The 25,275-nt window shown below is 43.3% G+C and overlaps 1 protein-coding gene across 1 annotated transcript in view; it reads right to left on the reverse strand.

Annotated features, from left to right (window-relative positions):
- LOC126354433 (uncharacterized) overlaps positions 1-25,275 on the reverse strand; it is a 999,849-nt gene that overhangs the window by 96,576 nt on the left and 877,998 nt on the right. The window contains exon 3 of the mRNA XM_050004105.1: positions 24,257-24,363. Coding sequence (XP_049860062.1) covers positions 24,257-24,363 — 107 coding nt within the window. The remainder of the gene's footprint in view (positions 1-24,256; positions 24,364-25,275) is intronic.

Genomic DNA, 25,275 nt, shown 5'->3' on the forward strand with positions numbered 1-25,275 from the left:
GAGCCAGTAAATATCCGGAGTTCCACGAAGTTATTCAGCAACTGAATTACACTTGCTTCTTTCAATTTTCGTCACTGTCATTGTCACTTCTCCCTGAGGTCTAAATTGTGTGTCTTTAGGCATAGCTATTTAGACTCTCTCGAGCGTACGTAGTTCATAACGGACTTAAGGTAACGGAAGGAGGAGGACTAAAATCCAATGTTGATGAGTCTCCAAAAAACAGCAGCGATCTACGTCTGGTCTACATATCTACACGACTACTCTGAAATGCACATTTAAGTGCTTTCTCTGCTCTTTAATTCTCGATTAGCACGTGGGAAAAACGAACATCGAAATCATTCCGTTCTACTCTAATTTCTGTTTTATTATGATGATCATTACTACCTATGTACAAAGGAAACAGCAAAATGTTTTCGCTTTCGGAAGAGAAAGTTGCTTACTGTAATTTCGTGAAAAGATCTCGCCGCAACGAAAAGCGACTTCGTGTTAATGATTGGAACCCCAACTTACGAAGTCGTCTTCTTTGGATTTTTCCGATGTACTTCGTCACTCCCATCTGGTATGGACACAATACCATGCAGCAATATTCCAGAAGAAGACAGACAAACGTAGTGTAGCCAGTCTCTCTAGTACATCTGTTGCAACTTCTGAGTGTTCTGCCAATGAAACACAGTCTTTTGTTCGCCTTCCCAAAACATCTGTGTGATCGTTTAATTTTGAGTTGTTGGCTATTGTAATCTATAAGTATTTTGTTGAATCGACAGCCTTTAAATGTGTATGATATATCTCGTTGTACGTGGCCCACGACTAAGGAATTTATTGCTAGCGCACTCGAGCAGATGTAATTTCTATGGATTGCTCACGCGCTGCCTGCGGTATGTAAGCTACAGTAGAATCGCAGACCAGAGAGCAGTGTCGGCGGCAGCAGCAGCAGTAGTAGCAGCAGCTCGCACTCGGGCGGTTGGGCCGGTCGTGGAGAGCGATGGCGATGCCTGACCGATGCAGTATAAGGTAAAAGCAGCCGCGCGCATATGTTATTTGAAACAACTGATTTTGCACTATTGTTATATCAAGTACCATGTAAATGTTTTTAAAAATATCTTTTAATAATAATCTTTCTTATAAAATTAACTTTTGACAATCATTCATCTGGATTTAAAGATTTTACTAATTTCTCCTATCCATGGTCATCTCGATTATCGTAAAGAAAAATCAGTTTTTTTTTAAATTCATGACAAATCTAGTGGCCAACAATACACTGGGCTGTGCCAGGAAAATTTCTTATAGGAGAAGATATATACGCGTCATCCGGCGACTTCAATGAGGTAAGAATTTTCAGTTTATTCAGAATGACTTTTCAGGGCCATGACGCAGCATTACTGAAGTCCAGATTTACCAGTTTAGGTTCGCAGTCAGTTAATTATTGAAAGGTTATATATGAGTCACATTCCCAGTGGGAGGTTAGTCACCCATTTCATTGCGAGGTTACGGAAGTAAACTGTTGGGAGGTTACAGCGCAAGCCGAAATTTAACGAAATATTTTTAGTACTTTACTCATATGGACGAACTCTCACATTTTATTTTTTATCAACCTTCAACATTCGCATCATACAGATATCTTGTCCAAATCACTTGGCAGTTGGTCCTAACCTTTTGATGACTTTGCTAGACGTCAAACGACAACATCATCAGTAGTCTAAGAGGCCTGTTCAGATTGTCTCAGAAGTCGTTTCTATACGAGTAGATTGACACTACAGAGGTCCTAAACACTACACTGCGGGACATCATATATCACTTCTGTTTCCCTCCACAACTTTCCGTCGATTACTATGGATGTGACATTCCGACAGGAAATCGCACAATTGCGATGTACTTTCTAGGTGTACAATTTAATTAGAAGCCGCTTCTGCAAGAAGAAGCTGTATTTTCATATCACACATTCAGGATCTCTCCCAGCGCAAAATAGATTTTCTCGTTCTACTATTAATATTATTAACATATAATATATGCACTCGTTAAGAGAGCAGTAAAAATCCAACACATTTTGTCTGCACGAGGCGCCAACTGATGCTAAAAACAAGGCGGTCCAGTTGCAAACGCTAGACGCCTATTCTGGATGGAGTGCATTCAAATTCCCTATTTTGGCTCTCTCCGTGGGATCCTTATATCACTGGATTGGGCGGACGCCAAGATCGTATCCTAAACAATGCCAAGGCCGAAACCTTCCAGCTCAGCCCAAAGGTAAATCACCTCGTCTTCTGTCGATGGGATCTAAAGTATAAAGAAAACATTTGTGGAAAAAACCATTAGTGCTAGAAACGTTTCTATATAAGGGGGAGTCAAATGAAAAACGATACAGATGGTAAAAAATACGGAAAAGTGCGAGTACGACTTGCGCGCCGAGGGTTCCGTACAAACTTCTTTATGACCGCAGATAGTTCACCCATCTTGGGAGACGTGAATCTCGATATTTTTTGCTTATCTGTTTCAGTACAGAAATGCACGTCTGCCCATACCTGAGAAAAAGAAGATCGACAGACAGTCGGATAACAAAAAAAGTGATATAATTAGAAATTACCAATTTTGGAAGTTTTCCTTTACCTGCACTGTGAAATCTCAGTTCTTGCCGAATGTCGTTATTCTAGGCCAATATGAAGTACTCTGTATGTTTCGAAGAATGAATTTGCGAGTATCAAATCTGTTAATTGAATAGACGCATCTTTTGGTTACACTGACTCGGAAGCTTAAAACTTTCACACCGCCAGGGGACCGTAGACCTTAGTATGTGACATAAATTTCAGTTTCATGAACAGAAAAGGGCTCGTAACAGTCGGACAGACAGACGATTGTGTAACAAATGACCAAAAAACTAGTTTCCGTGTTTTGTAATTTTAAATCAGCAAATTTCGGATTTTTCCCTCATACGTACTATGAGACCTTGATACTTGCCAGACTTCACATTACAGGTCACGATTAACATGTGATATGAATTTCAACTTGACAGGTCTACCTGTTCCTAAGAATTTTTTTTGCAGTTAGACAGTCAGGCAGCAAAGTGATCCTAAAAGGTAAGTACATTGTGGTTAAAGCGGGCTAACTTGGGTTTCCGCAACCTTGGCAAGATTCACAGAACCCGCTCAGTCAATGCACCTGACAACAGAGTGCGCTGTCAATCCAACGTGACTACAGAATAGGCAGGTATATTGATAAAGAAAGCTCAGAGGGAGACTTCTTACATTCCTCGCAGTTCTCCGCCTGTTGCGATGGATGGCGCTGCAAGCAACGCTGGATAAGGCGCGCAAACAAAATCTATGGACATACATGCCGCCCCCTCCGAACGCACCGTGACGTCATCCAAACAATGAGAAGCCGTCCACTGCTTATAAAAGCGGAAGCCTCACCGGTCCACGACAGTCAGTTTTACCCCTGACGAAGATGACCGAGGTAGTCATCGAAAGCTTGGGATGTTATCCAAACTTGACGTGGTCAGTAAACAGAGGACTGTTTATGGAGCCAGGTATTTGTTTGAGAAGGCAGTTAACGGCGGGGGAAACAAAATATAAAAAACTTAAGGAATTAGTGAGTTCCCGCGTCATCATGTGCCTCATGTTCCAGTTGGCGAGAGATAGGGTGATCTTGGTGACCAGCTCAGTTGCAAATCACAAAGAGCACGCTGCATCTCAGCAGCCGTATGTGGATGTGACTTGTCCTGCTGAAAAAAAGCACATCATATTTCTGTAGAAGAAAAGACAGTAGCACGGGGATAACAACCTGCGCATCAAATGTCACCGCCAGTTGTAACTGATGACGCCTCCCCCCTCCCCTCCCCCCACTCCCTGGGATGGGACCTGTTTGTCGTGGGCGAGAGCACTCTGGAATAGTTATCTAACCAGGTCTATTCCACCATACATTTGAACTCGATCACTCACATGCAGAAGAACATACTCTCATCACTGGAGGCAACAGACCACCATTTCACTCTCCAATCACCTCTTGCCGGCCGGAGTAGCCGAACGGTTCTAGGCGCTACACTCTGGAACCGCACGACCGCCACGGTCGCAGGAACGAATCCTGCCCTGGGCATGGATGTATGTGATGTCCTTAGGTTGGTTAGGTTTAAGTAGTTCTAAGTTCTAGGGGACTGATGACCTCAGAAGTTAAGTCCCATAGTGCTCAGAGCCATTAGAACCTTTTTTTTCCAGTTACCTGTTTCACGACACCAGAGTAGCGATACCTGGCCGGAGCCACACGTGACCTTATTCTTGCTAGAAGCACACGGATCCCAGTAGTGCCTGATGACACAGCAGGTGCAACTTGTGCCCGGATTTCGTCCCTGGATGATGTTCGGTCGCCGGCCGTTGTGGTCGAGCGGTTCTAGGCGCTTCAGTCCGGAACCACGCGGCTGCTACGGTCGCAGGTTCGAATCCTGCCTCGGGCATGGGTATGCCGATGTCGTTAGGTTTGTTAGGTGTAAGTAGTTCTAAGTCTAGGGGACTGATGACCTCAGATGTTAAGTCCCATAGTGCTCAGAGCCATTTGAACCATTTGAATTTGGTGTTTTTGTCGGCCACCAATGCTAGCACATTGTATCGGTCTTGACGTGAACCTATATCACGCGGACTCTCACAGCGTGATCTACAGGTACGGCAGTGTTACACAGACTACTGTCGACAGCAGCGACACATCACCGATACACTGTGCCCAGCATGTGGAGCAGTACGTCAATACGTCCATCCAGCTTCCTGCAAGCCCATAACGTGACTCCGATCAAATGGTTGAAGCTGCTCAGCAGCAGTATGTAGGGGAAAGCACTGTGTTATCGGGTATCGTTTTTAAAGTTAAGACTGCCAGTAAATTAGCAGTATACAAACAGTGGGAAATGTGTTCTACTACTGCCAGGGAGCATTTAAACACTTCTCTTGCAAAGTATCTTCCTATTGTGATTAAAATTCTTCTGGACATTATGCCGCGTAATTGCTAAAAACTAACAACAATAATGAACTAAAACCGAAGTTTCGGCCGAATTGCAACGGCCTTCCTCAGGGCAAGACTGCTTTTGCATGGGGATACGTGCTTCTATTTATTACAGACTATTGATGTCTGACGTCACTGTTGTAAAACTGCAAAGAAGAGAAACTTCCACTGGTACACATACCATATGTAAAAGGCGTCAGTGAACTGCCAGGCAGCGTCCTCCGCCGACGAGGTTTCAAACCGATTTTTCGTAGCAATTACACAATCCACGAAATGATAGGTTCCAACAAGGATGTAGTCAACGTTCTTAACACTGCAGGTGTTTACGAACTACGGTGTGAGTGCGGAGCTGCCTACATAAAAGAAACTGGGAGACTTGTCAGCTTACGAGTAGCAGAACACGAATGCTTTGTCCGATTAAAAGAACATAGCCGGCCGAGCGGTTCTAGGCGCTGCAGTCTGGAACCGCGCGACCGCTACGATCGCAGGTTCGAATCCTGCCTCGGGCATGGATGTGTGCGATGTCCTTAGGCTAGTTAGGTTTAAGTAGTTCTAAGTTCTAGGGGACTGATGACCTCAGAATTTAAGTCCCATAGTGCTCAGAGCCATTTGAACATTTGATTAAAGGAACATAACAAATCGGCGTTATTGGAACACTACCGTGACTGTGGACAACCTATCAGGTTCCAGGAGGCTCGAGTACTGGTGAAAGAAACGTGGATGCGAGAACGCAAAATACGGAAGGCGATCGAAATTATTAAACAGCCTGACAACATGAACTGAGAAGATGGCTACAAACTCCCGGCGTCCTGCCTGCCGGCCATCCCAATCCAACGGGCCGCGAGCGGTCGCGGGGCAGAAGCTACACGGGACACGGACGTATCTGCATAAACAGCTGTAGAGCAACTGTCAGTCCACGTTCATCATGATCAAGGACAAGAGTTTCCTGTTATTACTGATAAGTGGGAAAGCTGTTTACGCATTGAGTACAATATAACAATAATTGGATAGATTTTTGTGTTTCGTGCGTGTGAGCTGTATTTGTATCAAAAGTAATTGCTATGGTTACATGCCCGGGACGCTGCCTAGCCGCTATCAACGTGTGAAACAAAACAAGTTACGGTGCATACACGTATGCGATGAGGCACATCGAAACCAGTTTCAGCTTATACTATAGCCATACTGCATGGTACAGCGCGTATTAGATTGCAGCCTCTGTAACAATGTATGATTCAATAAATGGTCTCTAGCATTGAAGAGTCCGCAGCTCGTGGTCTTGTGGTAGCGTTCTCGCTTCCCGCGCACGGGGTCCCGGGTTCGATTCCCTGCGGGGTCAGGGATTTATCCTGTCTCGTGATAAGTTGGTGTTGTTGTGTCGTCTTCACCATCATTCATCCCCGTTACGGTCGGAGGAAGGCAATGCCAAACCACCTCCACTAGGACCTTGCCCAGTACAGCGGTGCGGGTCTCCCGCATCGTCCCCTACGCTCATCGGAGTATGGGACCTCATCATCAGCAGCATGGAAACTATACATTTCTGGACATAAGTTCATTGGACATTTTTTGTTCCGTATCCTCTCAGCGATCAATCCCGGGAGTTGGTACAAGGTGAGAAAGAAATCGCCCTGTATAATGGGTAGCATAGCCAACGGAAGGTTTTTGTTCTACATTACCTTCCTGTCTATTACTTAGAAGTAAACGGTATTTATAGCAAAATTGAAACTGTCAGTGATTAATTCAGATTTTATTCGAAAATTGTGGTACTGTAACATTGAACAGAGGCAATTTGCTGTAGAAATTAAAAAAAAATCAGATTCGTCATACAATGCTGGAAACCCCAATTTTATCAACAAAAAGGTGAAATAAAAAGAAACGCAAAACAAAAATGAATCGAACATCGCCTCAATATTTCACCGAGCTTGTATAAAATAGATTCCTGTTATGCGTAAACAGCTTTCCCACTTATCAGTAATAACAGAAAACTCTTGTCCTTGATCATGATGAAGAACGTTCTATTAAGTACAATATAACAATAATTGTATGGATTTTTGTGTTTCATGCGTGTGAGCTGTATTTGTATCAAAAGTAATTGCTATAGTTACATGAAAGCGCAAAAGTTATGCGAACAACTAATTTTTATTACTTATAAAATGCAAACTGATTTCGTAAAGATGTAAAATATACTATGAACTAACACCAAATGATGTGCAGTTTTAATTACGTGCAAAATTAACAGACAAAAAACAAAGAAGTCTTTGTCTCCAAATTTCTGCCACATACATTCATTTATCTTTCTCTCCTTACTGTTTAGTACGTCATTTACGTACTGTACTGAACCAAAACTAATGAACAGTAGTTTCGGGGTGTAGTGCAACAATAGTTAGAAGATATCGATAGAATGATAGAGGTAATAATAAAACAATTATTGAAGTACAAAACACAAAGTGAACGAGATTCGGGATGAGTACAGAAGAGGAGGCTCGAGTGAGATAGGAAAAGGCGAGCGCCTATTTCCTGACGTAAAGAAACTGGGTCTGCTTACGGGCAGCAGAGACTAGCTGGAGGGAGGACAAGCAACGTGGCCAACCTGTCCCCACGTGCTCGGCGTGGCGCACGCGTCCGGTGTGAGCAGACAAGAGGGCGTCCATCGCTGCTCCACTGATTTAAGCGACGTCAGCCGCGGCCCACTTGTTCGCCGCCGCTCCTCGCGTACCGTGACGCCGCAGCTACGCGGAAACACACTTGCCGTCGAATTTACTGCACCTCATTTAAGCCTGGCGGAGCCGTTGAACGACATACAGCGCATTCCGCTCGTGCCAGCGAGAACAATAGGATCGAATACCGTGAATGTGTCAGTCGCGCTGCCTTCATCACACCTACAAAAACTGCAGTACCCAGTCGCGTCTGGAAATACGTCGTACGTAACTCACGGAGATTACAAAATTAATGGCCTTAGATGCTTTCGATGAGAGCTCGATACGTCATAAAGGCTGACAAGCAGGCTTGGGGTGCAAACTTTGTCCTTAATGGGACTTCATTGGAGGAAACAACACCCCGAGGGACGAGACCACGTGCAGAAATCAGTCTGTGGCCGATGTACAAATTCATCAATCGATACTGCTGAGTTGGTCGCTTGAAAAAAAAAATGCAACACCCTCAAGGACTATACAGTGGCACCAGAGTGTAATATGTGTATGCTGAGGGACGTAACGCTAGGGATTCATTTGTCTCCGCCGTCGGGGATGAGATGGCGTTCGGAAGGCTCATCTCTGCACCCTCTGTTTTAACTCTGCACGCAATAACTGTGCTGAGTTTAGAGATGAACAGTGTTTGCAAGATTTATTGTAGGTTACAACCATGCCTCGCCGACTAGTAGAGTGAAGTGCCCATATTTCGTGTGGTTGGCGAGATCTCCATTGCTTGGTGCAATACTTCCTAGTTCGCTACAACCAGTAGAGAAGGTCATTCTGATACGCCATTATGAGTTTGTTGCCGGTGCTGTCAACGTTTCGTTCTCCGCAGCTATTTATGCATTGTGGTTCAAAATGGTTCAAATGGCTCTGAGCACTATGGGACTCAACTGCTGTGGTCATCAGTCCCCTAGAACTTAGAACTAATTAAACCTAACTAACCTAAGGACATCACACACATCCATGCCCGAGGCAGGATTCGAACCTGCGACCGTAGCAGCAGCGCGGCTCCGGACTGGAGCGCCTAGAACCGCACTGCATTGTGGTCAGGATGAACATTTTCTGCAGAGTTGAGTTGGAAGGCCTTCCTCTAGCCAGGTAAGATGTACATTCAAAGTATTTCATATGATATGTATGTGGTGTCTTCCCACTGAAACAGTGCACAAAGGAATTAAACACAGTAACGGACAATTGGCACTGATTTTTATCAATGGAACAAGATGAAACTTTGTGCCGGACCGGGATACGAATCCGGCTCTCCAGCTTGCTAGTAAGATGCGCTGACCACTATGCCATTCGTACGCAGTGGTCACCACAACAGCATGGGCTACCCTAGCACACTCCCCGTCAGACCCAAATTCTTGCCTTATGCCACTCACTACTGAAGTAGTACCTCTGCTCACTAGCCACATTACTCGCGGTCTTTCGTAGATTTCCGTAAGAGCTCGAGCTTGGTGCACACACACACACACACACACACACACACACACACACACACACAAGCACCAGAGAAACTGTTTTAGGCATACTTATTCAAATACAGAGGTATATAAACAGGCAGAATACGGCGCTGCGGTCGGCAACGCCTATATAAGACAAGTTTTCGGCGCAGTTGTTTCATCAGTTGCTGCTGCTACAATGGCAGGTCATCAAAATGTATGAACGTAGTGTTATAGCTGACGCTCGAGCCATGGGACACATCATCTCCGAGGTAGCGATGAAGTGGGGATCTTCCCGTACGACCATTTCGCAAGTGTACCGTGCATATCAGGAATCTGGTAAAACATCATACCTCAGACATCGCCGTGGTCGGAAAAAGACCCTGCAAGAACGGGACCAACGAAGACTGAAGAGACTCGCAACGTTACAGAAGCGCAACCCTTCCGCAGATTGCTGCAGATTTCAGTGCTTGTCCATCAACAAGTGTCAGCTTGGGAACCATTCAAGACAGCGTAATCGATATGGGCTTTCGGAGCGGTAGGCCCACTCGTGGACCCTTGATGACTGCTCGACAAAGTGAGGATTTACTACGACCGGCTGTGGTCAACTCATACTTCTAAAAGAAACCTGGATTGAGTGTACCGGTTGCTTTCGCTGGAGTTACGAGCTTTGTGCAGATGTCAAAGTTGACACTGGGAAAGATTTTGAATGTGAAGACTGAAATTTTTCTCGCTATAGCCGAAACTTCTGCAGAGTAACCCACAATTATGCAGCACTCTTTACTTCTGAAGCAAACTTTTATTACGAATAAAGACTATGTTAGAAACTCATTAAATTTTAGTGTTTATTTATAATCCATAATTAGGGAACCTGAAAATACACAAGTGCAGGTGTGAAAGGAGGCCTGTCGACACCGACCACAGCTAGTGCTAGCAAGAAGGGAAGGAGCAGATTGTGTAAAAAAACACCGTAAGTAGATTGCAGACAAACTTTACAAAGAAAACGCTGTTTCTAAGCTAAAACAATCAAAAAAAATGTTGAAACGTGTGTATCCAATTTACAGAATGACCACAGAAGATGCTTTGTAAATAAAAGCGAAACGCGTCTGGTGTAACTCTTTTTAATTACATTCCAGTCAGCTCAATACAGATAACCGGTAATAACAGATACTCCTAGTAATACTGGCGTATTTATTTTAGGGGCTGTTAACATGGTTTGTTCAAACACCAATTGATCTATTCCAAAAGTAACCCTTGTCTCCCGTTACACTACATCACACTCAGTACCTGTAATACCTACAATATGTACTCCCGTAACAGGTAACTTAGGAAATTCCTTTATTTTTACACTTAATAGCCATTCCTCCGAAGTTATTGATACTTCGCTTCCTGAATCAATGTAAATTTTCACTCCTTTGTTTCCTATTCTTCCTATTACAACTGGTTTGCGTTGCCTCTTTTATAAATTTTCCTCTTCCGCTAATAACGAATTGTTAGTAGGTGATATTTTACTATATTGGATCATTTTAGCTACGAGGTGTGTTTTTGAAATTAAAAAAAAAAGACGTGCTAAGATATCTCAATAATTTTATATTTACATGAAAGCCTGTACCTTAATCTACTTTTCTACATAATTCCCGTAAATATTGAGGCACTTGTCATAAAGTTGTACCAGTTTTTGAATACCCTTCTTATAGAAGTCTGCCGCCTGACTTGTTAGCCACTGCATCACCACTGTTTTGAGTTCGTCTTCGTCTTGAAGATGCTGACCGCCCAGGTGTTTCTTCAAGTGCAGGAACAGATGGTAGTCACTGGGCGCAAGATCGAGGCTGTACCGTGGATGATCTAGAGTTTCTTATCGAAAAGATGAGATGAGATCTTTGGTCTGATTCGCCACATGCGGACGGACATTGTCTTGCAGCAAAGCGGTACCCTTGCTCAACTTGCAACGTGTTTTGTTCGCAATCGAACTGCGCAGATTGTGCAATGTCTTACAGTAAGCTGCTGCATTGATTGTCTCATTACGAGGCAGAAATTCCACAAGCAATACTCCTTTTCTATCCCAAAAAACTGTGCACATAGTTTTCCGGACAGAAATTGTTTGCTTAAACTTCACGTTTCTGGGTGAATCTGAATGCCGCCATTCCATGGACTGTTGCTTTGATTCTGGTGTGACGTAGGCCACCCATGTTTCATCGCCCGTAACAATTTAACTTAAGAAACCATCACCGTCGTTGCGGTACCGCTCAAGGAAAGTCAATGCACTGTCTAAACGTTTGGTTTGGTGCACATCGGTCAACATTTTCGGTACCCAACGGGCGCACAATTTTCTGTTATTCAAGTGCTTGGTCACAATGCCATACAAAACACTACGAGAAATAATAGGAAAGTCATCCCGCAAGGAGGAAATCGTAAAACGCCTGTTTTCTCTCATCTTATTGTCCTCTTCCTGCACCAAACTTTCGTTAACGACCGAAGGACTCCCATCGTCTGATTAGTACTTTGGAAACTACTTTGCTAAATTAAACCCATTTCCTATATATAAATCCTCTATTACATCTTTAGTTACTTCTGTTATATTTTCAGGTTTACTATTCTCTAATTTCTTTTTATTATCGTCTATTGCTTTCCATATTGTATCGAGTTCTTGTTTACTGTAAATTGTACCTTCCCCAGAAATGATTCTGTCATTATTTGTTTCTGTTTATCTTTTACTTCTTGTTCTACGAATAACTGTAAACGTTTTCCCAAATGTTTTACAGAATCAGGTGTCCCTATTTCAGTCCGCATCTCATGGTCGTGCGGTAGCGTTCTCGCTTCCCGCGCCCGGGTTCCCGGGTTCGATTCCCAGCGGGGTCAGGGATTTTCTCTGCCTCGTGATGGCTGGGTGTTGTGTGTTGTCCTTAGGTTAGTTAGGTTTATGTAGTTCTAAGTCATAGGGGACTGATGACCATAGATGTTAAGTCCCATTGTGCTCAGAGCCATTTGAACCCTATTTCAGCATTTTCCTATGTGGACGATATACGCTTATTTGTACCGCTTGGAACTAGCACTTTTTTGGACCGTAGGTTGTCTCCTCCTTCAAAAGCAACAACATTCGTATTTATGTAGGAATATTAAAATTGTAATTCGGAAATTTGTGTTAAGATCTTATGGGACCAAACTGCTGAGGTCATCAGTCCCTAATTAAAACTGTAATCTCTGTATATCTTTGCATGCCACTTTTAACAACAAACTCGAAGAAACACGAAATCACATGTAAAAATTGTCATATCCCACCAGAGACTGTTGGACTGAATACGACCGATTATTTTCAGCAGCACTCGGCACATAGAATTATTTCATCGAGTGTCTGACGGACTTCTTTTAACGTGATTAGTGCTGATCTGAAGACAGAACATATTCGGGCTGTGAACACATGAAGTTAAATTTATGGTGCATTTTCTGACCAGTATGTAGTAGTTAAACTATTTTACTTATACGATATTGCAGTTAAGAAGAAGGATGAAATGTTCCTTCGGACATGGATGCATGCATCACATTTAACATTAAACTTTAAAACTGTAGTTGGAAAACATTATTTACATGCTGCACCTATTATCACCCTAACAATTATTCAGTTTGATTTGTACATCAGGAAAAATCAATTATTTTTTATCAAGAAAGCATTATGTTGGGTTATAACATCCTCTGCAACAACAAAGACCAGCATAAGTAATTTAGCACTAACGCAAATACAACTATACCGTCGCACAGTCGTGTAGATTTTAAAAAAACGTGGTAAAAAATCTGAAAAAGTGATAGTCACCGAATAAGCAGATTACTTTAGAATCTTGTAGAGGAGTCTTTGGTACATGTTACACTGGAAGGTAAGTGGGATATCTCTGATACCTGCGACGCTTCTCTTATCTATCCCGCCTGCGAAAAAAATAATAGAAGCAGACTTACTTGTTACCTGTCATATATACATAACAGAGATTCGTGCGGAAGTCAGTGTACAAGCGTTCTGAAATCATACATCAGAAAGAATTTTGCATGTTGAAAAAGACGCTGTGGAAATATTCTCTCCAAAAACTTTAAAAAAATGCAATGTTGATACTAAAATGGGATTTTGATGGTTCTTCGGGGCATAGCGAGTACAAACAAAAGTTTAATGATGGAGGTAAATCGGACGTTAATGTTTTTATAGCTTCATTGGTTCCATTGCATCTAGTACCCAAAGAGAATTTCTTACAAAAAATAAGTAGTGACATGAAAAATGCCAGCGCCTTCATCGTCGCGTTACAGTAGACCTACACTATGTGATCAAAAGTATCCGGACACCGCCAAAACATACGATTTCATATTAGGTGCGTTGTGCTGCCAGTTACTCCATATCAACGACCTCGTGAGAGAGCAGAATGGGACGCCCCGTACTTTAAACGTCGTCATCTGATTGAGTGTCACTGCACACTCCTAAAACATCCCTAGGTCCACTGTTTTCGATGTGATATTGAAGTGGAAACGTGAAGGAACTCGTGCAGTACAAAGCGCAGAGGTCGACCTCATCTGTTGACTGACAGACCGCCGACAGTTGAAGAGGGTCGTAATGTGTCATAGGCAGACATCTACCCAGACCATCACACAGGAATTCCACACTGCATCAGCATCCACTGCAAGTACTATGACAGTTAGGCGGGAAGTGACAAAACTTGGATTTCATAGTTGAGCGGCTGCTCATAAGCCACACATCACGCCGGTAAATGCCAAACGATGGCTCTCTTGGTGTAAGGATCGTAAACATTGGACGATTGAACAGTGGAAATAAGTTGTGCGGAGTGAAGAATCACGGTACACAATGTGGCGATCCAATGGCAGGGTCTGGGTACGGCGAATTCCCGATGAACGTCACTTGCCAGCGTATGTAGTGCCAACATTAAAATTCGGAGGCGGTGGTGTTATGGAATAGTCGTGATGTTCATGGAGGGGGCTTGCACCCATTGTTGTTTTACGTAGCACTATCACAGCCCAGGGGTACATTGATGTTTCAAGCACCTTCTTGCTTCCCACTGTTGAGAGCAATTTGGGGATGGCGATTGCATCTTTTAATACGCTCGAGCACTTGTTCATAATACATAGCCTGTGGCGGAGTGTTCACAAGACAATAACATCCCTGTAACGGACTGGCCTGCACAGTATCCTGACCTGAAGTCTACAGAACACCTCTGGGATGTTTTGGAACGCCGACTTCGTACCAAGCCTCACCGAGGGACGACGATACCTCTCCTCAGTGCAGCACTCCGTAAAGAATGGGCTGCCATTCCCCAGGAAACCTTCGAGCACCTGATTGAACGTATGGCTGCGAGAATGGAAGCTGACATAAAGGTTAAGGATGGGCCAACATCATATTGAATTCCAGCATTACTGACGGAGGCCAGCATGTTCAGTCAGGTGTCCTGATACTTTTGATCACATAGTGTATAAGGCTACAATTTTTAGATGAAAGTGTAACATTTACTTTAAACCAGAAGAAATATATTGAAGGCCAAATTGCGGCTCTACGTCAATTTCAAATCGTATGGGAAGGAAAGGGTTTTCACAAGGATTGATGGGAACTTCTGTAATGCCTCACATAGTACATTATCTTTGCACTGCTACTTGAATGGAGCAACGTCAAAACCATTTAATAGTGTTGATTTTGTTAATAATATAGTGATCAATGTTGCCAATATATGTTACTGATTATTAACGTTACACGCTTTGAGTATTTATTTCACCTTGGACATAATGGTAATCACGATTAACGGATAATAAAAAGCGTTTTGAGACACGGAAAAAACTATTCAAAAATAATTTTGATCGTCCAAAGGTATGATATAAGAACTCCAATGACGGCAATACTGCTCGTCGTTTTTTTTAAAACCATGCTCAAATCCTGGGGTTGGATGAAAAATTCATTCAACGATTTCACGTTAGCTTGCAGGTCATGTCATGTGGCTATAAGGTGAAATCGAAAAATTTCGAAAATATCATCATAATGCTTCTTAAATGTGCATAGATAAGTATCCCTTCTACTACATGACTATGTCAGTTCATACTGTCTTAATGCACGGTGCTCACATAATAGGATCAGTGATGCAGGAAGCTAGAAATGAAGATATCGAAAAATATCAAGGAGTGTTTTCAGGAAATATTCACTCATCAGTTCAATGGAAGATGTATTTATTTGACTCCTAGTATCTTCGGATCCTCTTTGTTGTGACCTCAGAAAAATGAAACCGGAAAAAAGTAAAAATTTGCCAATGGACGCCATAGAAAAAAAAAATGGCTCAAATGGCTCTGAGCACTATGGGACTTAACATCTGAGGTCATCAGTCCCCTAGAACTTAGAACTACTTAAACCTAACTAACCTAAAGACATCACACACATCCATGCCCGAGGCAGGATTCGAACCTGCGACCGTAGCTGTCGCGCGGTTTCAGGCTGAAGCGCCTAGAACCGTTCGGCCACAAGGGTCGGCGGACGCCCTTGAGCTTTTATATTTCCCTGATGACGAACGTGAAAATTTTCTAGAAATTTGATACTGACTCTGATTTTAAGCATGATAACTATCCCGACAGAGAGATGATTCCTCAAAAAGTTTCAAAATAAAAATCAAAGAAAAACGAACTATTTATTTTGCGATTGTAATACTATAATCATTATTTGCGATTTTTAATTTTGGAATTAACCCATCCATTTTCTAACCTACCTGCCCGATAAAGGGATCTGACATTCCACACTCCGATCCGTAGAACGGATCTCCTGATAACGACGTCCTCTTGAGTAGTCCCCGCACGGAGATCCGAATGGGGGACTATTTTACCTCCGGAATATTTTACCCAAGAGGATGACATCATCATTTAATCATACAGTAAAGCTGCATGCCCTCGGGAAAAATTGCGGTTGTAGTTTCCCCTTGCTTTCAGCCGTTCGCAGTACCACAACAGCAAGGCCGTTTTGGTTAGTGTTACAAGGCCAGATCAGTCAATCATCCAGACTGTTGCCCCTGCAACTACTGAAAAGGCTGCTACCCCTCTTCAGGAACCACACGTTTGTCTGGCCTCTCCACAGATATCACTCCGTTGTGATTGCACGTACTGTACGGCTTTCTGTATCGTTGAGGCACGCTAGCCTCCCCACTAACGGCAAGGTCCATGATTCATGGGGGGTATAAGCATGCGTATTCAAATACAGAGACATGTAAACAGGCAGAATACGGCGTTGTTGTCGGCAATGCCTATATGAGACAAATAGTGTCTGGCGCAGTTGTTAGATCTATTACTGCTGCTACAAAGGCAGGTTATCAAGATTTAAGTGAGTTTGAACGTGGTGTTACAGTCGCTGCACTGGAGATGGGACACAGCATCTCCAAGGTAGCGATGAAGTAGGAATTTTCCCGTACAAGCATTTGATGAGTGTTCCGTGAATATTAGAAACATGGTAAAACACCAAATCTCCGACATCACTGCGGCCGGAAAAGGATCCTGCAAGAATGTGACCAACGACGACTGAAGAGAATCATTCAACATGACAGAAGTGCAACCCTTTCGTAAATTTATTCAGATTTCAATGCTGAGCCATCAACAAGTGTCGGCGCTCGAACCATTCAAAGAAAAATCGATATGGGCTTTCGGAGCCGGAGACCCACTCGTATACCCTTGATGAATGCACGTCTCTCCTGGGTCCGTCGACACCAACATTGGACTGTTGATGACTGTAAACATGTTGCCTGGTCGGACGAGTCTCGTTTCAAATTGTATCGAGGGGATGGACGTGTACGGTTATGTCAGCAGTGGATTGTTCGAACTGCTGGAGTCTCTGTAATGGTGTGGGGTTTGTGCAGTTGGAGTGATATGAGATCCCTGATACGTCTAAATACTACTCTGACAGATGACACGTACGTAAGCATCCTGTCTGATAACCTGCATCCATTCATGTCCATTGTGCATTCCGACGTATTTTGGCTATTCAAGCAGGAAATTGCGACACCCCACACGTCCAGAACTGCTACAAAGTGGATTCAGGAATACTCTTCTGATTTAAAAACTTCCTCTGGCCATCAAACTCCTCAGACAAGAACAGTTTTAGCACATCTGGGATGCCTTGCAAGGTGCTGTTCAGAAGAGATCTCCATCCCCCTCTTGCTCTTACGGATATATGGACAGCCATGCAGGATTCATCGTGTCAGTTCCCTCGAGCACTACCTCAGACATTAGTAAAGTCCATGCCACATCGTGATGCAGTACTTCTGTGTGCTCGGGGCGGCCCTACACGAGATTACGCAGGAGTACCAGCTCCTTTGGCTCTTCAGTTGCTACTCTGTCCAGTTCGCAAGAGGCACATTCGCGAGCAACAAAGCGTCTGTTTCTCCGAAATAAATCGCGCTTTTGAACCCAAATGCTTATCTATGGTGCTGCCTTCAGTTACTAATAAGCTGTCCAGAAAAGCGTGTGGGAAATTCAGCGCCTTCTTTTCTGTTATCCGAACGGATAATGTTGCGTTCCACGTTAGAATCTCATCCACCTCAAGCATGGTGAGTATCAGCTTTTTATTTGGTTAGTGCAAAATTTCGTATCGTTTTTCCATGAGTTAAATAAATACCATAGATACACATAACAGATACTTTATTTATCAATAATATATTCTCCATCACTATTTACAGCATTCTGTCAACAATTGGATAACATTCCGATGCCGCTACTTAGAAAACACGTGGTTTTGAGGCGAATAACCCATCGAGCCATGTTCGGGGCGCATTTTCACTCGGAAAGGAAGTTCCTTGAAGGTTGTTCAGTAGAGATAGGAGAAGGTGAAAATATCAGGGCGCAAGAGAAGGTTAATAAGGTGGGTGCAGAATGGCTTCCCAACCTTACTTGTGTACGGTCTGTCTAGTAGAATGCGCACGAGCGTTATCGTGGAGTAGAATCACTTCATTCAGTCTTCCTGGCCGTGGTTCTTGGATTCCACCTGCAAGGCATCCCAGTTGACAACAGATGTCAGCAGTGATGGTTACATCTTGGGGAAGCAATTCGTAGTATACCGGACCGTCTCTGTTCCACCAGATGCATTAGTTACCTTCTGCGAATGGGTGCAGGTCTTTGTATGGGGAACTGGTGCTTTGTTTGAGCTCCACCGTTCCCTTCCTTTCCCTTACGTTAGCATAAAGAAACCATTTCTCGTTACCAGTAACGGTACTGGATATGAATGGTCGGTGTGAAGACGAGTATGCAGAGATGAACACATGGCCCCCTCTGATTTTTGTGATTTTGGCTTAGAGCACGGGGTACCTATACACCTGATTCTGGAACGTCTCCACCGAATGCAAATGTCGCACGATGGTGAAATGACCTCAGTTCATCACGTTCTCGAGTACACTGACGTGCATCGTTGTGGGTTAATGCGTTTTTCATCAAGCTTCGAAGGTCTTCCTTAACGTGGAGAGCCATTAATGTTGAACGATGCTCCCTAGAAGGAGAAAACTATTTTCCCATTTTCTCGTCGTGTTCTGTCCAATGGCATTATCCCCACACACGGCGGAAATGTTTCCGACTGCCTCCGCTACTGCCTCCCCTCTATTGAATTCAAACACAAGAATATGTCGTATATGTTGCGTTTTCTCCATTTCGCTCTCCATTTTGTTACGTTCATAGTCCCGCTCACTATCTCAAAATAGCAACAGTGAGCTGGAAGCAAAATATGCAATCGCTAAATAAACCCATAGCAACCGGAATGCTAACATGGGAAAAAGAAACGCTTCGTACTTATGCAGCAAACTAATATAAGCGCGTCACTTGTGTGTGCTTGCGGGGGCCCTACACGATATTTGGCAGGTGTACCAGTTTCTTTGACTCTTCGGTGTGAGGGATAAAGTAAACAATTATTTGTGACAGTCATTTTTTATTTCTTCCCACGACGCGTTTCGAAGGCTTACAGAGCATTTTTGTCTGCTGGTTGGAGCCATTTGCATGTTTCGAGTTTCATTTCCCTCCAAATAGTCTAATCAGCACTTGTTAACGTAATAAGGCATTGGAATTCGACACTTTAAGCAATAGTAAAGCTACTTACATGACGTTGCAGCTGTAATAACAATGACGACCGTTATAAATAAACATTGTCGTCTTTAGATATCACACAAACACGTAACAAATACATAAATAGTCCAGAAAGTGTACAGATGTACAGACACAATGCCTTGTAATTCAAGAGAGCATTCGTTACCAGCTTACTCTGTGAATCAAAGATTCATGTAACATACAAAGAAGTGTTCAAATCCTTACATACTTTTCATTTAAAAATGTAATTACTACAAATACAAAAAAGAGCGGTCTATAAACCTATACTTCAGCATATTTATTCGTTAATGTGTCGGTTTGGTAATTTCAGAGTTGTTTTGATGATCTAGGTCACTCCAGAGCAGAGGTTAGTAAAAAATATGCTTGAGGACCTTCTAAAAAAGTTCGGTATTATTGTCTCAGTTATGTCATTGTGAACGATGTTTTGCCAATGTTTTCTGTTGTGAATAAAAATTTCGAATTCTTCATATTCTTAGTTTGTGGCCTAAATTTAGTTTATGAAGTGTTATAAGATTATTACCAATGTTGTCAAAACCTGATAATGAATGCTCTCTGACTTACAAGGCGCCGTATTTCTATATCTGTGCAATATCTGGACTGTTGATGGTGTTTCGTATATCTACGACAACCCTCAGGGTTATTTCTGCTGCAACACTTTATGAGCACAGAAAGTAGCTTTAGTATTGTCTAAAATTTATAATTCCAGTGCTATATCACAAATCACGTGCTGATTGTACATTAACTAAAGGCAGACGACTGTAGTCCGCGGGCCGTTGTGGCCGAGCGGTTCTAGGCGCTTCAGTCTGGAACCGCCTGGAAGCTTCGAATCCTACCTTGGGCACGGATGCGTGTGATGTCCTTAGGTTATTTAGGTTAGTTCTAAGTTCTAGGGGACTGATGACCTCAGAGCCATTTGAACCATTTTGACTGCAGTCCACTGATCCAGCTGAAGATGGGGGTGTAAGCCCTCGAAACGCGTCGCGTGAGAAAATAGAAGGAGACTGACACAGATAGTTGCTTAATTTATCTTTTGTGTCATAAGCAGCCGCAGCTTCCAAACCACACTACAACAAGGACGACATGAAGCATTGAGTAATACACTAGATTTCGGGCGTGCAGTCGTAAAACTCCATTTCTGCAATTGTTATTTCCGCCGTTTCCTATCGAACCCTTAGGTTGGGGGTAGGTTCTTTGATTGATTATCAAACAACATGGGTTCCGGATTCGAACCTAGCCATATTTCTGGCTAGCCTAGCCATAATTCTGAATAAATATCAGCGATGATGGCCGAAGACATCCGGCATAAGAAGTTATCATCGCTCTGCCAACGGTCTTGTCAGAGAGGGCGTAAGAGCAGACAGAGGTTCAGAGCATACTTCTGCATTAAAGAAACGTAATGTGTATCCACAGGACGTGTGAGCTGTAACTGATAAAGTTTACATGATGATCTCTCCATCCGCAAAAGATTCCGAATTAATCCCCTGTTCGGATCTCTGGGACGGGCTTGGCAAGGGGGAGGTGACCATGAGAAAAAGATCGAATGATCAACGAATATATAACATTTTTCAAGTTGGGGCATGGAATATCAGATGTTTGAACGCTAGGAAATCTAAAAAGTGAAATGCAGTGGCTCAATCTGGATATAATAGCGTTACGGAGGTAAAATGAAGATAAGATAAGGATTTCCGGTCAGTAGATTGTAGCGTAATGCCAACAGCAGCAAAGAATGTTATAACGCGAGTAGACTTCGTTATGAATAGAAAATCGAACAGGGAGCGAGTTACTGTGAACTTCAGTGATAGAGTTGTTCTTATCAGATTCGACAGCAAACCAACGCCGCAGTGGTAGTTCAGGTATATATGCCGACGTCGCAAGCAGAAGATGAAGAGACAGGGGAAGTATATGAAGATATTGAACGGGTAATTCAATATGTAAAGGGATATGAAAATCTAGCGACCATGAGGGATTGGAACGCGATCTAAGAGGAAATAATAGAACAAAGGGTTGCAGGAGAATGTGAGTTGGCTTAAGAATGTGAGAAGAGAGAGAGTATTTGAGTTCTGCAATACATTTCAGATGTTAATAGCGAAGAATTTGTTTAAGATTCACAGGAAGAGCAGATATACTCGGAGAAGAGCTAGAGACACGGTAAGATTCCGTCTGGATTACGTCATGGTCAGAGACAGATTCCGATATCAGCTATCGTAAGGCGTACGCAGGAGCAGATATAGACTCAGGCCAAAATTCAGTAATTGTGAAGAGTAGGCTGAAGTTTAAGAGAAACATTCGGAAAAATTATTGTGGAAAGAAGTGGGATAATCAAAAACTGAGGAAAGCTGAGTTTGCTAAGGAAGTGAACACTGGGATAAGGAATATCAGACTGGGTAGTTCAGTTGAAGATGAGTGGCCATCGCTAAAAAGGAGAATCAGAGACGTTGAACAGTCAAACGTAAGTACAAGAAAGGTTACTCTGAAGAAACCTTGGGGAACAGAAGAAATACTTCAAATGATAGACGAAAGAAGGAAATACAAAAACGTACAGAGAAAGATTGGAATACAGTGATATAAATCTCTTAGGAATGAAATAAATAGAAAGTGCTTGGAAGTTAAGGTGAAATGAAACTTCCTGGCAGATTAAAACTGTGTGCCCGACCGAGACTCGAGCTCGGGACCTTTGCCTTTCGCGGGCAAGTGCTCTACCATCTGAGCCACCGAAGCACGACTCAGGCCCCGTACTCACAGCTTTACTTTTGCCAGTATCCGTCTCCTACCTTGCCCGCGAAAGGCAAAGGTCCCGAGTTCGAGTCTCGGTCGGGCACACAGTTTTAATCTGCCGGGAAGTTTCATATCAGCGCACACTCCGCTGCAGAGTGAAAATCTCATTCCGTTAAGGTGAAATGGTTGCAGGAAAAATGTGAAGAAATCGATAAAGAAATGATCGTTGGAAAACTGACTCATCATATAGAAAAGTCAAATTAAAAGCAAGGGTGATAACGTGAAGAGTCCAACGGGAATACCACGTCAATCGCAGAAGAACGAGCAGACAGGTGGAAAAAGTGCATTGAGGGCCTCTATTAGCGGGAGGACTTATAACGTGAAAGAAGAAGAAACAGAAGTCGACAGGCAAGAGATAGGGGAATCACATTCAGAATCACGATTTAAAAGCGCTTTGGAAGATTTGAGATCAAATAATGTTGAAGGGATAGATAACAATGCGTTGGAATTTCTAAAATAATTGGCAGAAGTGGCAGCCGATCGATTATCCAAGTTGGAGTGTAGAATCTAAGAGATTGGTAATGTGTCACCACACTTTCGGAAAAATATCCACACAATTCCGAAGATAGCAAGGGCAGATAAGTGCGAAAACTATAGCACAATCAGCTTAACAGGTCATGCATCCAAGATGCTAACACGAAGAACATATTGAAGAATGGAAAAGGAAATCAGTTTGGTTTTACGAAAGGTAAAGGCGCCAGAGAAGCAGTTCTGACGTTGTGATCGATAACGGAAACAAGACTGAAGAAAGATCCAGACACATTCGTAGGATTTGTCGACCTGAAAAAAGCGTTCGATGAACAAAAATTGAGCAAGATTTTCAAAATTCTGAGAACTAATTTAACAAGCTATAGGAAAAGGAGGAAGATATACAATATGTAGAAGAACTAAGAGGGAGCAATAGGATTTGAAGATCAAGAATGAAGTGCTCGGACTGGAAAGAGTATAAGGCAGTAATGTCGTCTTTCGCCCCTATTGCTGGTTCTGCACATCGAAGAAGTCATCAAGGAAATAAAAGAAAGGTTCAAATGGGTCAAATGGCTCTGAGCACTACGGGACTGAACATCTGAGGTCATCAGTCCCCTAGAATTTAGAACCACTTAAACCAAACTAACCTAAGGACATCACACACATCTATGCACGAGGCAGGATTCGAACCTGCGACTGTAGCGGTCGCGAGGTTCCAGACTGAAGCGCCTAGAACCGCTCGTCCATAGCGGCCGGCTACAAAAGAAAGGTTCTACAGTGATACTGAAATTATGGGTGAAATGTTATCAAAGACAAGATTCGCTGATTATATGTCTGTCCTCAGTGAAAGTGACAAAGAATTACAGTCGGCCGAGGTGGCCGAGCGGTTCTAGGCGCTACAGTCTGGCACCGCGCGACAGCTACGGCCGCAGGTTCGAATCCTGCCTCGGGCATGGATGTGTGTGATGTCCTTAGGTTAGTTAGGTTTAAGCAGTTCTAAGTTCTAGGGGGCTGATGACCTCAGAATTTAAGCCCCATAGTGCTCAGAGCCATTTGTACCATTTTTAAGAATTACAGGATCTGTTGAATGAGAAAAGAATATGGAATGAGAGTAAACCAAGAAAAGCAAAAGTAATGAGAAGTATCAGAAGTGAGAATGGCAAGAAAGTTAACATCAAAATTGATGGTCACGAAGTTAAGAAATTCTGCTGCCTTGGAAGCAAAATAACCCATGATGGACAAAGCAAGGACATAAAAAGCATAGCCGCACAGGCAAAGAGGGCGTTCCTGGCCAAGAGAAGTCTACTGGTATCAAATTTAGGCCTCAATTTTAGGAAGCAATTTCTGATACAGTACGTTTGTTGCACAGAATATAAGGCAGTTAATCATGGACGGAGGAATATTGGAAGAGTAGAGTGTCGAATCGTTTAAGATTTTGTGCTACAGAAGAATGGACTTATAAGAAATGAGGATGTTCGCTGCAGAAGCGGTGAAAAAAGGAACGTATGGAAAACACTGCCAAGAAGAAGGGACACGTTGAGAGGACATGTGTTGAGGCATCAGGGAATAATCGCCACGGTAATAGAGAAAGCTGTAGAGGGTAAGAACTGCAGAGGAGGACAGCAAATAATTGAGTTGCAAGTGCTACTCAGATTTAGAGGTTGAGGGAGGAGAGAAATTCGTGGTGGGCCGCGTCCAACCAGTCCTCCCGAGTGACTGGACAGTCGGTTCACCTGCAAGGTGACCGAAAAATGGAGTTTCTGGTCTCCATGGTGAAACTTAACGGATGATGTAAGAGCTGGAGAGACAACGTACCGTTGCGGTGAGGTACCACGTGGAGAGGGCGCGAGGCTGCAGAGTCGCCCCGGCCACCAGCTGGAAATCGCAGTCGCTGGACCACGAGTGCCGCCTCTTGGCCTCGCCTGTGAACACAAAGATACGGAGCGGCGTTAGCGGCCTCTGGCAGGAACTGAGAGCTGCTGCATTCCTGCAGTCATATTGCTTCTCCTTCTGTCAACAAATTACCGGATCTTCTTTTCTTTCGGTCTGCTTCTCCCAAAGCCTCACTGCTTCGGAAAGACACGGAATAAAGAGAAGAAAGTTTTAATTTTAGGTTTGGCTCTGAGCACTATGGGACTTAACTTCTGAGGTCATCAGTCCCCCAGAACTTAGAACTACTGAAACCTAACTAACCTAAGGACATCAAACACATCCATGCCCGATGCAGGATTCGAAACTGCGACCGTAGCGGTCGCGCGGTTCCAGACTGTAGCGCCTAGAACAGCTCGGCCACTCCAGCCGGCTTTTAATTTTAGGACAGACTGCCAAACAGGTTGTAAACGGGTTGTCAGGGGACTAATAATTTACACGTGACGTATGTTCATTTTATCTTGTCGTCATAGTAAGAAGCGACAGAGTTTACTTCACCATTTTTCCCTTTTCGTTGTAAGAGATTTTCTTGTGGCAATGTGTGGTCGGACTTGGTATGCTTTAGTAGACCCATTGTTTAAGTGCTTATTTCGTTTTCGCTACTCTAGTGAGAAACTACTGACTCTGAACGTCTATATTTCCGAATTAATGGTCACACTGACGTAACCCGTGAGTACGATCGTTTGCGGACTTGTTAGGTATAGCTTACAAGTTATGTGAGCTATGCATTTGTGTGCGCTCCCCTACTACTCAGTGGACGTTCAAAACGGTGATTCCTTCTTCCCCCACAACCACCGCCCCCTACCCTACCACACTGGTTGCACAGATATGGACTACACTATTTTGCAAGCACCCTACTGGCGGTACTGAAGCTATGGGTGCGAATTAATGAATCGTGCCTACAT

Source organism: Schistocerca gregaria, chromosome 1 (assembly GCF_023897955.1).
Source record: "Schistocerca gregaria isolate iqSchGreg1 chromosome 1, iqSchGreg1.2, whole genome shotgun sequence".
Classification (NCBI taxonomy): domain Eukaryota; kingdom Metazoa; phylum Arthropoda; class Insecta; order Orthoptera; family Acrididae; genus Schistocerca; species Schistocerca gregaria.